The sequence below is a fragment of the Danio aesculapii genome, chromosome 6 (genome assembly GCF_903798145.1).
Source record: "Danio aesculapii chromosome 6, fDanAes4.1, whole genome shotgun sequence".
Lineage (NCBI taxonomy): Eukaryota > Metazoa > Chordata > Actinopteri > Cypriniformes > Danionidae > Danio > Danio aesculapii.
In genome coordinates, this window is record NC_079440.1 from 63,284,540 (window position 1) to 63,300,897 (window position 16,358).

At 45.8% G+C, this 16,358-nt stretch overlaps 2 protein-coding genes across 2 annotated transcripts; both read left to right on the forward strand.

Annotated features, from left to right (window-relative positions):
• Positions 1-3,181: 3,181 nt before the first annotated feature.
• Positions 3,182-12,689, forward strand: aamp (angio-associated, migratory cell protein). The gene is made up of 11 exons (XM_056460726.1): positions 3,182-3,466; positions 6,539-6,670; positions 6,796-6,915; positions 7,339-7,478; positions 7,570-7,714; positions 8,637-8,720; positions 9,392-9,507; positions 9,850-9,938; positions 10,605-10,695; positions 10,787-10,941; positions 12,166-12,689. The coding sequence occupies exons 1-11, from the start codon at positions 3,361-3,363 to the stop codon at positions 12,239-12,241; spliced, it is 1,254 nt and encodes a 417-aa protein (XP_056316701.1). The 5' UTR covers positions 3,182-3,360; the 3' UTR covers positions 12,242-12,689.
• Positions 12,690-13,029: 340 nt separating this feature from the next.
• Positions 13,030-15,159, forward strand: LOC130230256 (G-protein coupled bile acid receptor 1). The gene is made up of 2 exons (XM_056459210.1): positions 13,030-13,282; positions 14,009-15,159. Exon 2 carries the CDS (start codon positions 14,043-14,045, stop codon positions 15,054-15,056), a length of 1,014 nt encoding a protein of 337 aa, XP_056315185.1. The 5' UTR covers positions 13,030-13,282; positions 14,009-14,042; the 3' UTR covers positions 15,057-15,159.
• Positions 15,160-16,358: the final 1,199 nt, after the last annotated feature.

A 16,358-nucleotide genomic window follows, 5' to 3' on the forward strand; every position in this document is an offset into this window, starting at 1 on the left:
ATCCAGAACCAGCGTAACCCTTCACTGACTCATCCAGAACCAGCTTAACCCTTTACTAACCATCCAGAACACACTTACCCTTTCACAAACCATCCAGAACACACTTAACGCTTCACAAACTCTCCAGAACCAGCTTAACCCTTCACTAACCATCCAGAACCAGCTTAACCCTTCACTAACCCATCCAGAACCAGCTTAACCCTTTACTAACAACCCAGAACACACTTAACCTTTCATAAATCATCCAGAACACACTTAACACTTCACAAACTCTCCAGAACCAGCGTAACCCTTCACTAACCCATCCAGAACCAGCTTAACCCTTTACTAACCACCCAGAACACACTTAACCTTTCATAAATCATCCAGAACACACTTAACACTTCACAAACTCTCCAGAACCAGCGTAACCATTCACAAACCCATCCAGAACCATGTTAACCCTTCAATAACCATCCAGAAAACACTTAACCCTTCACAAACTATCCAGAACCAGCTTAACCCTTCACTAACCCATCCAGAACCAGATAAACCCTTTACTAACCATCCAGAACACACTTTACCCTTAACAAACTATCCAGAACCAGCTTAACCCTTCACCAACCCATCCAGAACCAGCTTAACCCTTCACTAACCATCCAGAACCAGCCTAACCCTTACTAACCACCCAGAACCAGCTTAATCCTTCACTAACCATCCAGAACCAGTTTAACCCTTCACTAACCCATCCAGAACCAGCTTAACCCTTTACTAACCACCCAGAACACACTTACCCCTTCACAAACTATCCAGAACCAGCTTAACCCTTCACTAACCCATCCAGAACTAGCTTAACCCTTCACTAACCCATCCAGAACCAGCTTAACCCTTCACTAACCCATCCAGAACCAGTTTAACCCTTTACTAACCATCCAGAACACACTTACCCCTTCACAAACTATCCAGAACCAGCTTAACCCTTCACTAACCCACCCAGAACCAGCTTAACCCTTCACTAACCCATCCAGAACCAGCGTAACCCTTCACTACAGTGTCTGTTACCTAGTTTGGTCTCTTCAGTTTGGGCTGTCTGTGGTTGTTTTGGGTCCAGTAGTTTAACAGAATCACACCGCTGCTGTATTACAGACATTGTTATGTTTCAGAACCGCAGAGTTAGTGTCCGTGTTCCGTCTGTGGGCTCGTGTCTCTTTAATTAGCAGTGTTAAACGAGTGTGGGTGGTTAATCGTGTGTTTGTGAGGTTGACCCGTGCTCTGACACACTTCTGGATTGTTTGTTTAGACTGATTGGGTGAAAAACCCGTCTCAGATGAGCTGATCCGCAGTAGTTTGACTGATTGTTCATCATTTATATCCAGAGCGGCTGATCTCAGATGCTGGATTACAGTCAGAGAAGATGACCCTCGGCCAGCAGCACACAGGTAATGTGGATCTGCATATTATGGGTTGGCAGTAGTTAAACTCAATAAAATATTAAATCATCTGGCATGACCGGCACGGTCCAATGACCACACCGATACTGCGCTCTACTGACATTCACAAACTGTTCAGTATACCCCCCGTCTTTTAATTAGACTCTGAACAGGCTCTCTCTCTCTCTCTCTCTCTCTCTCTCTCTCTCTGTGTAAAACCATAATAAGGTTATCCCCCCCCCCCCCCACACACACACACCTTTAAAAAGTCCCCAAATTACTAAATGTTCATTTGGAGCAGTTTCATTGTAAATAAACAGTTAAACGGTCAGTAATATGTTTCTTTATTATTATTATTATTGACAGAAGAAAAAATAAATAGTATCCATTAGCAGCAAATTAATTAGCAAACAGTTCAGCTTATTAAAAAATTAGCTGTTATAATGAAATAGTCAAGCTCTCAAATCTCCTTATCCGCTTCTTCAATGTATAAGAACTGAAAACTCTAACAATAATAAGAGCACTTTAACTACCCGGATGATGCACTCATTCAGCCGGTCAGATGAAGTGTGTAATGATGGACACTTCACACACTCAAAGACCGCAGCTCTGCTCACGTAGCGGAAGAGGCGGAGCTATCGGGCGCACATGTTGGATAACTTTATTTATTTTGGATGGCGAAAACAAAATGTCCGAGAGTGATTATATCACCTCCTGATGGTGAATGCGGTTATACTCGTGGCAGGTATTACTATAGTTTGGTCATTTATTTCACCAATCGTCATCAGGGAAACGGGTTGTATTTCCGCTTAGTACAAAACATTAGCGCTCCATGTGGGATGACACTACACACATATCCTGCTGTTGACGGCACATAGTTCCTCCACTCTATTAAGTTTCCATGCAACAAAAATCACAGGAATAATCAATATCCAAATTAAATCTCTCTAAAACCTCTTTAGCTGGATATATACTGTGTAAAATTTTAAATGAACTTCTTTTACTTTATTTATACAGTATGTTTCATAAGAACTCCAAACTTTTTTCCAATTTATATTTATGAATACATCGGTCCATTTTAAACTATTATATATATAACTGTATCACCTGTTAAAATATTTCTAATATATTTATTAGTATGGCTTTGTTTAATAAATGTTTTTCTTTAACATATTTTCCTTCTAAAGATTTATTTCCATACGCTCTTATAAAATGAAGAAGCTGCTGAGATATGGCATCAAATACAATAGCATACTCTTTTGGAGTAACTGGAAAATCAGATTGATCTCAAAATTCACTGTAAGACAATAAATTTCCATTTAAATTTAGAAGTTGTCTAATATAATCTCATTTACATACCATTTTTGGAAGAAGAGAGATTTGTTTTTATATTGAATACATCTATTATTCCAGATAATATACTTGTTTGGGGAAACTTGTGCTTAAATAGCAGCATCCAGGACAATAAAGCTTGTTTGTGAAGTTTAGCTGAGATTAATTAAACCCGCTGATCCTCGCTGTCGCGCTTGTGACGTCAGTCACGTGATAGCGTAAACATGGACGTACGATCGCGTTCATACTTATCGGGATGTGCTGGTGAGGAGCCACTCTTTCAGTGCTCGGTTAGTGGGTTAGTAAGCACTGCTAGTGTTCGAGTAGCTGCTCATTGATGTTTGCTGTTTCCAGCGCCGCCATAAAGACCGATGGGAGCACGAGCCGGAAGTCCCGCCTTTCACAACTTCCTATTAGGAATAGCAATCGCGCGATTGGCTGACGCGCTGTCCGTCATCACGCTCTCTGTGTCCTGCGTCAGCTCGAGCCGTGTGGACGAGCACGTGAAAACTCGAGCGAGCAGTGTGTGTGTTTACTACTCCACATCAGATGAGGAGTAACGCCTGAGCTGAGCACACACAACCCGGATCAATACAGCTGATCAGCTGCTGCACTCAACATGGACAACCCAAACCCAGACACTGACCCAGAGGACACCCTGCAGCTGCACGAGGACGAGGAGATCATAGAGGTGATCGAGCTGGAGGACACACCGCAGAGCCCAGGTGTGTGTGTGTGTGTGTGTGTGTGTGTGTGCGTGCGTGTGCGTGCGTGTGTGTGCGTGCGTGTGCGTGCGTGCGTGTGTGTGTGTGTGTGTGTGGTAAGGTTGGTGTGCTTTGACACTTGGTCCAGCTGCCTGGTCCTCACCCAGGTTGGACCGCCCCCTGTCACCCCCTCGGCGGGTCTGTGTTTCCTCCTGACCCCGGTGCGAGCAGGGCCGGTGCTGTACATCTAGGGACCCTAAGCAGAATGATTTTGGGCCCCTACCTCGCTCTAAATAGTGGAGTATTGTTATTGCAAACCGGGCCACGATGACTTTATAGCTTATTAAATACAGTCAATGAGACAGAAGAGTTAAGCCTGATCTCTCCTGATCCATCACTCTCTGAATGAGGTAACCACAGTAAAACAGCTCTGTTTCTGTCCACTAGCAGCTCCAACAATGAAGAATTCCGCTATCTCTAATAAAGAGAGCAGTGATTCCCACTGTGTGTCCTTCTGGAGTGTTGAAGACATGTCCTGTTATTAAGGAAACAGATGAAGGACTCCGTAAAAGATTCTAGCTTGAGTTTTTATTGTTTTAATCAATTCTAAAAGTGAAAACTGCAGTGAAACAACACTGATCAATAACTAGCCAAAGGTGAAACGCATTACTGAGTGATCAAATATACTGAGCTCATTACAAACTCAAGAAAACAACAACAATTAACCTTAATGTAAAGATTAATTAATAAATAATAAAGCCAATGAGCAAATAATATTCAGTAAATATGAGATTATTCATATAAAAAACAGAGAAAGAGAAGCAACAGATACAGTGTTAATGCTGAAACCCAAACACACACGTTACTATTCCCTCAGTCTCCTTCATGTGAGATGCAGAGCATATATTAAATAAGATTAACTCAATCAGGACATCACTGTTATTATCATGTGTCTGGAAACTAACATCTCCAGTGAGTGAAGGACGCTTCAGTAATGCATTTCAGTTAAATGAGTTTTACACTGAGTTTAATAGCGTGTCTGTAAAACCAGGACAGAATCAAACGTATCATACGTAGACGAGGTTTATTAATCTGTAATAGCCTATTGTAAATAAATCTGCTATTAGATCATGTCTTTAACATCATCATCAGCGCTAAAAGCGATGCTCATATCGTCGTCATTTCCCCCTCAGTTTCTCTACACCTGAAGAATAACGTTAGATTAGTTTCATTTTCACAGTGCAATATCCAAAATAAATCCCGTTTATACCGTAGATGAGGTCGACAATGAAGCAGAGGCTGTGTCTGTGCACGGATTCATGTTCTTGTGGTACCGCTCGGTTCATAGTGATTCTGTGCTCAAACTGTGAGAACACACAACACACATGAGAAATGAGATGCTGCGAGCTTCCTGTTGATCACATGACCTTCACACGAAAACTATTTCAACTTTAATAAAGTTCTGATTTCTATTCTCATCAGTGAACATGTATAAATATATCAGCAGTGAAGCTCTGTTAATGAAGATCATGTGTACAATGCAGATAACAACGATTTCAGCAAGGAAGCGGCTCACACTACTAGCGGCTTGTGGGGGCCCCCTAGTGGCAGCAGGGCCCTAAGCAGCTGCTTGGTTCGGTTATGGCCAGCTATGCGTGTGAGTGACCAATGGAAACGTGTGTGTGTGTGTGTGTGTGTGTGTGTGTGTGTGCACGCGCTGCACAGTTAGCGGTTCACATCTGTCATTTGCTATGATTGCGTTCACATCAGAGGCGATCGGTGGACTCGGGTACGGTTGGTGTGTGTTCAATTCAATTCAATTCACCTTTATTTGTATAGCGCTTATACAATGTAGATTGTGTCAAAGCAGCTTCACATAAAAGGTCACAGTAAATAGGAACAATGTAGTTCAGTTTGTAGTGTTTCAGTTCAGTTCAGTTTAGCTCAGTTCAGTGTGGTTTAATAATCACTACTGAGAGTCCAAATATTGAAGAGCAAATCCAACGATGCGCAGCTCTACAGATCCTGAACCATGCAAGCCAGTGGCGACAGCGGAGAGGGAAAAAACTTCACTAATGGCGGAAGTGAAGAAAAAAAACCTTGAGAGAAACCAGGCTCAGTTGGGCACGACCATTTTAATTTCTCCGCTGGCCAAATGTCTTGTGCAGAGCTGCAGTCTCAGTGGCGGAGGCTGGAAGCTGGCCTCAGCGAAGACTCGTCTGTCTCTGGAGCGTCACAGGAATCAGTCTCATGTTCTCCACTCCTCCATGACCATCACAGTAGCTGCTCAGGATTCGGCCTGGTCCAGGATATGGAAACCTTGGGATCATCTCGTCGTTGATCTTGGATCGAATCAGTGACTCTGCATAGTCTGAGGGCCTCGGGAAGAGTATCCCCAGGTGGAAATGGAGAATAAAGAAAATAATTAGCGTAGCTGATGTTCACAGTGTATATCAACAAGATGCATAACCTGTGTGGAAGCCCCCAAGTGGTGCACTAAGTGTATGCTTTACTGAACAGATAGGTCTTTAATCTAGTTTTGAATAGGGAGAGTGTGTCTGAGCCTCGGACGTTATCAGGAAGGCTATTCCAGAGTTTAGGAGCTATAAATGAGAAGGCTCGACCTCCTTTACTCGACTTTGCTATTCTAGGTACTACCAGAAGCCCTGAGTTTTGAGACCTTAAAGAGCGAGTTGGATTGTAGCGAGACAGAAGATTGGTTAGATAAACAGGAGCTAGATTATTTAGAGCTTTATATGTAAGAAGCAATATTTTAAATTCAATACGAAACTTAACAGGCAGCCAGTGTAAGGAGGATAAAATTGGGGTGATGTGATCAAATTTTCTAGACCTGGTAAGAACTCTGGCAGCTGCATTCTGTACTAATTGAAGTTTGTTAATAGAGGATGCTGGGCAGCCAGCAAACAGAGCATTACAGTAGTCCAGCCTAGAATGAAGCGGAGAATGTTGGAAACCTGTAACTATTGACCTCTACAGTATTAGTGCTCCAACATTCTTCAAAATACCTCTTCTAATATTGTCTGTATAGTGTAGAGGTGCTCATCCCTCCTGTGTGTGTTTGTGTTTGTGCAGATGCGCTGGCGGACGAGCTGGAGGATGTGTGTGTGGCTGATGATGATGAGGAGGAGGAGGGATGGCAGACGGAGGACGAGCTGATGGAGTCTGAACAGGATGACAGCGAACTTACCTTCACCAGACACACAGGTGACTCTCTCTCTCTCTCTCTCTCTCTCTCTCTCTCTCTCTGTCTCTCTCTCTCTCTCTCTCTGTCTGTCTCTGTCTCTCTGTGTTTCTGGACCCCACACTCAACCCGTGTGTGTGTGTATCAGGCTCTGTGTTCTGCGTCAGGCTGGACCCGCTGACCAACAGTCTGGCTGTGAGCGGTGGAGAAGACGACAGAGCGTTCCTGTGGCGTGTGTGTGACGGAGAGGTGCTGCTGGAGTGTACAGGTGTGTGTGTGTTCAGGTCATAAGGACTCAGTGGTGTGTGTGTGTGTGTGTGTTCGTTCAGGTCATAAGGACTCAGCGGTGTGTGTGTGTGTGTGTTTGTGTGTTCAGGTCATAAGGACTCAGCGGTGTGTGTGTGTGTGTGTTTGTGTGTTCAGGTCATAAGGACTCAGCGGTGTGTGTGTGTGTTTGTGTGTTCAGGTCATAAGGACTCAGTGGTGTGTGTGTGTGTGTGTGTGTGTGTGTGTGTGTGTGTGTGTGTGTGTGTGTTGTGTGTTCAGGTCATAAGGACTCAGTGGTGTGTGTGTGTGTGTTCAGGTCATAAGGACTCAGCGGTATGTGTGTGTGTTTGTGTGTTCAGGTCATAAGGACTCAGTGGTGTGTGTGTGTGTGTGTGTGTGTGTGTGTGTGTGTTTGTGTGTTCAGGTCATAAGGACTCAGTGGTGTGTGTGGGCTTCAGCAGTGACTCTGCGCTGGTGGCGTCTGGAGATATGAGCGGTGTGATCCGTGTGTGGAGCGTGGAGAAGCGGGCGGAGGTGTGGAGCGCCGAGGTCGGAGATCTGGAGGTGTGTGTGTTACTGCTCTGTGTGTGTTACTGCTCTGTGTGTGTTACTGCTCTGTGTTTGTATTTTACTGTGTGTGTGTGTGTGTGTACAGTGGCTGGAGTGGCACCCCTGTGCCCCGGTGCTGCTGGCCGGTGTGGCTGACGGGAGCGTCTGGATGTGGAAACTCCCCAGCGGAGCCTGCAGAACCTTCCAGAGCCCCGGCTGCCAGACCACCTGCGGGAGGATCCTGCCGGACGGTGAGTGTGTGTGTGTGTGTGTGTGTGTGTGTGTGTGTGTGTGTGTGTGTTAGGGGTGTCAAAATGAATTGTTTGTTCTGTGCACCGTAATGCAGATGTGGACAATTGGCTTTGGGTTCAGTAATAATCATAAGCAGTTATTATATACTGACATCATTTATCTCATATGTGCTCTGTCGCTGTAGCTTACTATGGTGTTTACAGCGCTCCAACTACCTAAACACTCAAACTCTGCACAATTTGACTGTGTGAAGACAGCGTAACAGCAGAAGACTCTATTTCCCTGCGATTGAGAGAATGAACGTGAACTCTTTTCTCTCTCTCTCTCTCTCTCTCTCTCTCTCCCTCTCTCTCTCCCTCTCTCTCTCTCTCTCTTCTCTCTCTCTCTCTCCCTCTCTCTCTCCCCTCTCTCTCTCTCTCTCTTCTCTCTCTCTCTCTCTCCATTTCTCTTTCTCCACCGTGTTTATCATGGATCAGCTGTGATCGCCGCTGCCGTTTATCAGTGTCACTCATCTGTGAAGAGCGCAGCGCGCAACAGCCAATCACAGGCCTTTCTGTTGAGCATGTGACCAATCAAAGGGGTGTAAGAGAACTTTGTAGACAAGGCTCAGAGAGCGAGCATGATATTTATATTTGTTCATGTGCTGTAAATGCTGGTGTTGTTTACCGGTACAGTTTAGACATCTGACTGTCTGTATTTAAGGACATAATTGTATTACAAATAGTATATCAATATATTTCTACATCTTAAAACAAGAATTCTGCTGTGAAGAAATCTAAAACTGTGTGGAAATCATCGTCAATGCACAGAGATATCAAATTGAACTGAATCGATGGCATGATAATCGGAACTGAACCGTGAGACCAGTGTAGGTGTAGGATATGTGCGTGTGTGTGTTCTCAGAGTGTGTCTGATCTGCAGGCAAGAGAGCGATCGTGGGCTATGAGGACGGCAGTCTGCGGCTCTGGGACTTAAAGCAGGGGACTGCCATCTACGTCATTAAAGGTGAATATCACACACACTCTTGATGCACTCTTCCACACACACACACTCTCACTCTCTCCTGATGCACTCTTATACACACACAGACACACACTCTCTCCTGATATACTCTTACACACACACACACACACACACACACACACACTCTCTCTCTCTCTCTCTCTCTCTCCCCCCCCTGATGCGCACGAATAATTCAGAGAGCGCACAAGAAGATCTGTTTATTGGAGAGCGCACAAGAAGATCTGCAGTTGAGCAGCGTGTATTTGAGAGAGCGTGCACAACATTTCTCCATTTGTCATTGAAATAACGCTATAGGTAGTTAGATTTGTGTAAAGTGTCTGGAAAAGAACTCCTAGAGGAAACACTCGGCTGTGTTTTAAACATGGCGCTGCTTTTGTTTTCATTCTGGTATGTTGTGCGAGCGAATGACGTATCTCTGTTACCCAATAACGTTCAACTGCACATTTAGCTCCACCTTTTGGTACTCTTGCAAATGTTGACCAAAAAGTGGTACGGTTCGGTTCGGTACGCCTTATGACATTGGAAACGGCCATAAAAGTGTACCGACCCGTACCGTACTGTACCATTCAGTGGAAACAGTCTATAAGTGTAGCTGGGCAGAGTCCGAAACACAGCTGTTCAAAGTGTGTGTGTGTATGTTTGTATGTTCTCAGGCCAGGATGGGCACCGCGGCGCGCTGACCTGTGTGTCCTGCAGCCAGGAGGGGGCGCTGCTGCTGTCGGGCTCAGTGGATGGTCAGGCCAAACTCATCAGTAGCAGCTCAGGGAAGGTCAGCAGAGCTCAGAGCGCACACACACACACACACACGCTGGTGTATTCATGATGCTTTAGATGATTGTGTGTTAATGAAGCAGCGCTGGTGTTTCTCCTGCAGACATGTTTGCTGCAGCTGATGTATATTAGTATAAGTCATGTCACTGATGCGCTGTTCTCCTGACGCTCTTCAGCTGCTGCTAAAAGCTGACCGCTCGCAGTGCATCAGCAGTTGTGTTTATACCGGCAGATATAGTGAATATCCTCTGCGTTTACCGTGTTCCAGCCGCTGAGAGTGACTGTGAGGATGTGCTGTGAGCTTCACCTGTGTGTGTTTGTTGGTTCTCTTCTTCTTCAGGTGTTGTGCTCGTTCTCCAGTCAGACCAGTGAAGGTAGCGGCGCGGCGCAGGACTCCAACTCTGTAGAGTCTGTGGGCTTCTGTAATGTGTGAGTACACAAGATAATCTGTGTTTATTTACGGTTTCCTGACTCGAGCTGTGTTCACATCAGACGCGGTACGCCTGGATAAATCATGCTATTAGCGTGTAAATAGACACATGAACATTTTGAGTTTACTCGCTTCATTCGCGTGTCAAACTCTCTGAGCAACAGGTTGGCGGGATGGGCGGGGCTTCTGTCTGACTGGTGAGTCTAGCTTCTTTGCTAAACGGCTAACATGGGTTTTATTGAGAGATTAGCTGTGTTCATGTGGTTTATGAAAGCTGATAAACAGCGTAGACTCGTACGGCGCCATGTCTATGTCCACTAGATCCTTTCAGAGGTGCAGCAGCTCTGTGAGTTCATCAGCTCCTCCAGAAACTGTACCTGGATGATGGAGGCTTTCAGCGGTGCTTCAGACTGAGCCCAGCCCAGTGTGATGAGCTGTTGTCCGGTGTCGGCAGGAAGATTTCCCCCGGGACACCAACAACAGGCGCTCCGTCATAATCACGCTCCTACAAGAGTGTATCTGCTGCTTCAGTTCATCACTGTACTGAGATCTGTAGAGCCAGACTACAGTGATGATGGAGACTCACCTGTAGGACAGGTGCTGACATGCAGAATATACAGGAGAAAGCTGTGCGTCAGGTGTGTGTGTGTGTGTGTGTGTTTCAGGTTGCCTCTCGCTGCTGTGGCCTATCTGGACGGCACACTGGCCATTTATGATCTGAACACACACACTCTCAGACACCAGTGTAAACACGAGGTAAGGGGATCATGACTGAAGCGCAGCACTGCCTCATGCTCTGTGTTGATGCGCTTCATAAGTGTGTGTGTGTGTGTGTGTGTGTCTGCAGGTGGGAGTCGTGCAGCTGCAGTGGGAGGCGGAGTCTGCTGTGGTCTGCACCTGTAGTCTCTCAGGTGTGCTCAGCCTGTGGGACGCTCGCTCAGGTGTGCTGATGTCGGAGTTTCACGGACACTCTGCGGAGATCCTGGATTTCGTGCTGAACCGGTGAGTGTGTGTGTAACGGAGAGATACTGAGAGCGTCTCACTGTGTGAGGCTGAGGGTGTTCTGCGTCTGTTATTGTCTATGTCTGCTCCTCACACCTGAGGAGGCTCTCTCTCTGCATATCCACTACATCTGTCTGAAATGACAACAGTAACTGGAAAGCGATAGCTAACCCGTCCTGCATATGTCCGAGATTGCTGGCGTTCTTCTGGATGTTTCAGTTAGAGATTGGACTCTGTTTATCTTGATGATTGCAGTACTGATCCTCATCAACACTCCTCTTTATTTATTGTTGATGTGCAGTAATGAGAGAAGCGCTGGTCTCTACACACACTGCTCTGCTGCAACACATGCGCACTTACCTCTGTGTCTGCTGCCTATATAAAACTGTTTCCAAAGTTAAACCACTCATGTACCGAACGCCCTTCAGCAGTAGCAGCCTCTAGTCCAGTTTGCTGCTAAGAGCCAGGCCCGTCACGTTACCAAGCACCAGTCATGAGCCCAATACACTAGAATGAGCAGGCAGGATTGTCATTGAGTGAATATAAGAATTATTATTAATATTAATGAATATTACCTGAGACAATTAATGAAGTCAGATGATTCACTACATTAATAAATCTGACTTGATCAGAAAGATGAAAAAAGATGAAGCCATCATTTGAGCAGTACTGTGGTCAAGTCTGGCAGAGCAATACTTTTTTTATTCTTTATTTGTGCTTAAGGACTAGATATCTAAACTATTTAGCACAGAATATTCAGTTCAGATATTGCAGAAAAGGACATTGTGATGTTTTAAAGGATAGTGTTGGAGATTTAGCTCCCCTTTACTGTTCTCATATTTCTGAAAAATATTTAAAGTTATAAAGCAGCTGTGTCCTTGATAAAGACGTGATGGTGTCATTAGCAAACTCAGTCCATTTAATTAGAAACATTTATTGTACACACAGAGCTTAATATTTATTTGTATTTATGTGATATTTTTCATTTCGAGGTTTGGATATTTATGAGCACTAATACTGACAGGAAATAGATTCTGATACTGTTAAACATCACAATGGTGTTAACTAAATACATCTTTACTAAAGAACTGTGAAAAAGACGGGAAAGATAGTGTCATCTATTGTCTGTAAATCGCTGAGTTTAAAGATTAAAGATGGTTTGCTGTCTTCATGTTGTGTCTCTCCATCATGGCTATAATATTGATCTTCATTATTGTTCCACAGAGAGGCATCTGTAGCCGTAACGGCCGGCGGAGACCATAAAGCCAAAGTCTTCTGCCTGCAAAGGCCGGACCGATAGGATCCGCGGACCCCGGTGGACCACTGCAGCCCCGGGGCCTTCAGCACCTCTGAACGCTGATGTCTTAGTCTTCTCTGTAGGTCTGACCGACTGCTTGCTCTTGTCTTTGACTGTATCCAGGAGAGTCTGACGGATCTGTTCTGGTTGTTTCTGTGAGGGTGAGTGTCTGCAGTTCTCCACCATAACACTGGAGCTGTGCTGTAGAGAGGTCAGCTCTCCTGCTGCTCCGCGTCTGTAAACCCACACACGCGGTTTCCCTCTGCGCCCCAGATTCAGATGTTCTCCTTCTGTTAGAGCTCTGAGGATCGTCAACTCCTCATCCTGCTGTGTTTAATGATCAGACAACACAAACATGCTGTCAGACTTATTTTTCCTCCTTTGTAAAGAGGTTTTTCAGTGATTAAACATGTCAAAAGATCTACTTTGAATAAACACAACTGATATTAAAGCGTCTGACGGTCGAGTCTGTTCTGGGGTCAGTGTCTGTACTCTTGAATATACACCTCTGCTTGTGTGTTGATCATCAGATGGGTTAGTCCAGTTCTATAGTAAGACGCGAGCTAGACTGATCCCAGATCAGGAACTGTGTGTCCTCCATTCCTCCACGACGGTGATCCAGACCATCTGTGTTTCACTCAGAGACACTAAGCAGAGCATTGGCTTCATTCAGAATTACTCGCATATTTCTTCAGAGAAACCCAAACTGCTGCAGAACTGAATATGAGAGTATTGAGAGTTTACTTGTTTAAATCAGACCTGCTCTACTGTTAGACCGACACAGATGATGGTAATGTCCCTGATGTAGAGCGAGTGTTTACATTATCAGTGCTCCTCCTCATCCGTCATTTGCACACTGCTGAATCACAGCAGGTTTACAGGCTGCTTCTGGAGCTTTGAGTGCGGATCTGTTCATTTTTCTGCTTCTGTACGCTGTGGAGGATCTGGATGATCTGCAGATGATGGACACTCCTGCAGACTCATCTAACAGTCGAGAAAATCTAACACAATCTTCATCTGCACCTCAAGTCAAGCTGGGCAAAGGTACGTTTTCTGTCTCGCTGTTTGTTTGCATCATGAAAAGATTTCAGGAAACCCAACAGAGTTTATGGTTGGAGATCATCGTTCACTGTTATAAACCGGCCAAATGGAGCGTTTACAAGCAACAGGTATTTCAGCATCCGCTTGTTTATTGTGCTGATGTTGGTCTTCAGATAGAGTAGAACCAAGTTTTGTTATATGTCAGACTTAAATCATGCAAGCAACAGTATTTCATCTAGAGGAAGGATTTAATACAAGGATTTTCTAAATGAAACTTGCTGCACTTTGCCATTGTACTCTTGCCTAGAACGCTTTGGTCAACTGGTCCCAGTTTTATTCGCTGTAGTTTCACACGAGTGTTTTCTCTCAGCTAACAGGTTCTGTGTGCCAGAGGTGTTCATTTTGTGTGTTATAAAGTCTGAGATTTGTACATATGGAAAACACTCTCTGATCAATCTGCCGCTGTTTATGACGACTAATCCTCATTTGGAAAGTTTAACACCATTAAACAATGAGGTGAGCCAGAATATTCAACACAAATTCAAGAGACTTGATCTGATATAATTAATGTTTCCTTATTGAAATATGCGTTCCTGAATCAGATTTACAGTAGTTGTGTGTCCTGATATCTCTGTATGATGCTGCATGGCTCTGTCGTGTCCTCCTGTGGGTTTGGACAGATCTGGGATTTCCCTTATGCTTTAAGAAAATGTGCTGCTCTCCACACAGGTTCAGCTCTTCTCCTGATGGACGTTAGCTGTGGATGGAGGCAGTAATGATGCAGAACATGTCAGTGAGTGAGGTGGAGGTCCGGCTGATCTACTCCACCACGCTGCCCGTCTCTTGTGCTATAATCCTGCTGAACCTGCTGCTGATCCTGGCTATTGCTTGCAGCCGGCGGCTCCGCGGTGCGCAGCACTTCTTCTTTCTCAGCCTGCTGGTGTCCGGCGTCTGCACAGGCGTGGCGCTGCCCTTTATCCCCTGGATGGGTCTGAACCGCCCCCTCAGCTTCACTTCCTGTTTGCTGGTGCATGTCTTCCCCAACTTCCTGTTTCTGGCATTTCTGTGTAACCTGGTGCTGGTACACTACGAGCGGTACCGCAGCATCGCGAGCCCCCTGCGGCGTGGACAGCTGTGGCTCCACCGCCGGTTCCTGCTGCCGCTGCTGGCTGTGTGGGCGCTGCCACTGCTGTTCGCCCTGCTGCCCGCCTTTGGCTGGAACAACAGAGGGCTTCAGGAACGCAGTGGATGCTGCCCACGGCCCAACACCACGGCTCTGCCCCACTGCACAGCGCTGCCTGGAGAGTGCTGCTCGTACCGCAGCGTCTTCCCCAACTCCTTCATCTATCTGGAGGTGTACGGCCTGCTGGCGCCTGCTATCCTCTCCATCGCCGCCATGACGTGCCGTGTGCTGTGCATTACGCGTGGGCAGCTGCGGGGAATCACGCGTGTGCAGCGGGCAGTGGCGGACCGGGAGCAGCGCCGGCGGATGGAGCTGCGCTACGCTTGCTGTGTGGCAGCCGTGACCCTAGCCTTTCTGGCCTGCTGGGGGCCCTATATTGTGTACACTCATGTGGGCGTGGAGCTCTTGCTGAGGCGGGCAGGGCGCAGCGGTCGCACTGGTCACATTGTGCTGTCCTGTGTGGGCATCGGCAGCACTGCTGTTGTGCCGCTCCTTCTGGGTCTCGCCAACAAGGAATACACTGATCCAATCAGAAAACTGATCCGCAATCTGCAGAAGCGCTGCAGAAACAGCCACGCGAGTACTCCAGTCTGACTTTACATTCAGGATCAAATATCTGAAGGTCATGAGCCGCTCGAGGAGAGTCAGTGAACGCTCTGTGATTATACACTGAAGGACAGAAACAACATGAAGTACTGTAAAGGAGATTTTACTTGCTCTGATCCTGTCTGAAGATGGAGATTTCTGTATGTCTTAAAATAAAGATGATCATCTTATAGAAAGGACTATCAGCTTTATTATTTATATAAAACTTTTAACAGCTTTATTATTTTGTATAACTCAAATCTCTTTTCCATAACTAGAAGAACATTAACTGTGTGGCTATACTCGTAATCACATCTATACCCGTGCCCTTTAACCGTGCGCCTGCACCCGTGCCCTTTAACCGTGCGCCTGCACCCGTGCCCTGTAACCGCGCCTCTATACCTGTGCCCAGTACTCACGCCTATGTACCTATGTCCAGCAATTGTGCGCCTGCACCCGTACCCAGTAACCGCACGCCTGCACCCGTATCCTGTAACCGCACCTATATACCCCTGTCCTGTAACACGTGTTCATTTCTGTCTAATGTTAAATTCTGTTGATTTCTGATTCAGGACACTGAAGCGCAGCAGCTCTACATGTCAGATCATGAGGATATCAGCACTGACCATATTTGCGTTGTTAAAATCTTTGAGTACTTCTGAAGTACCTGAGTATATATGCTGCACAGCACCAGTTCAATAGTATCTGGATGCAGTCTTTATAATGCAAGCTGAGATTGCATCTCTTAGAGATGCAATGTCAGACACAATGCACTCAATGGAGCTAGTGACGTTACTGTGACTGTTAGGGTGGGGTTAGGTAAGCCCATTCAAATGCGTTGCATGCAGCTCAGATTGCATCTGCACCGAGTCTGCAGCCAGCCCCGTTCTCCACCAGTTACTGTGGTAAATCCAAGCACTTTCACCATCCGAGCTAATCCAAGATCACGCTTCTGTCAGCTGTGTTTTGCACTAGATGATGTGGCACAGCGGAGGTGTACTGCACTCCTGACCTAATCCTGAGGCGGAAATAAAGAAATTGGAATTGCTTCTGCCTAAAATCTGCTTTCATCTTCTGGACAAAAACAAATGTAAGATTGAGGAGAAACAGGCCAGGCTGCCATAGACAGCTGTGGATATAGAGAGAGAGACAGACAGAGATATATGCGCTGTGTTCTGCATTCCGGAGCGTTCTGCTGCTCTTCTCCCCTACATGGAACACAACGCTGCACTGTGTTATGGCTCTGGGTCTAGAGAACAAATGTTTGCCTGAAAACCCCTACAGTGGATTGTTTAGCATAATATTAATAAT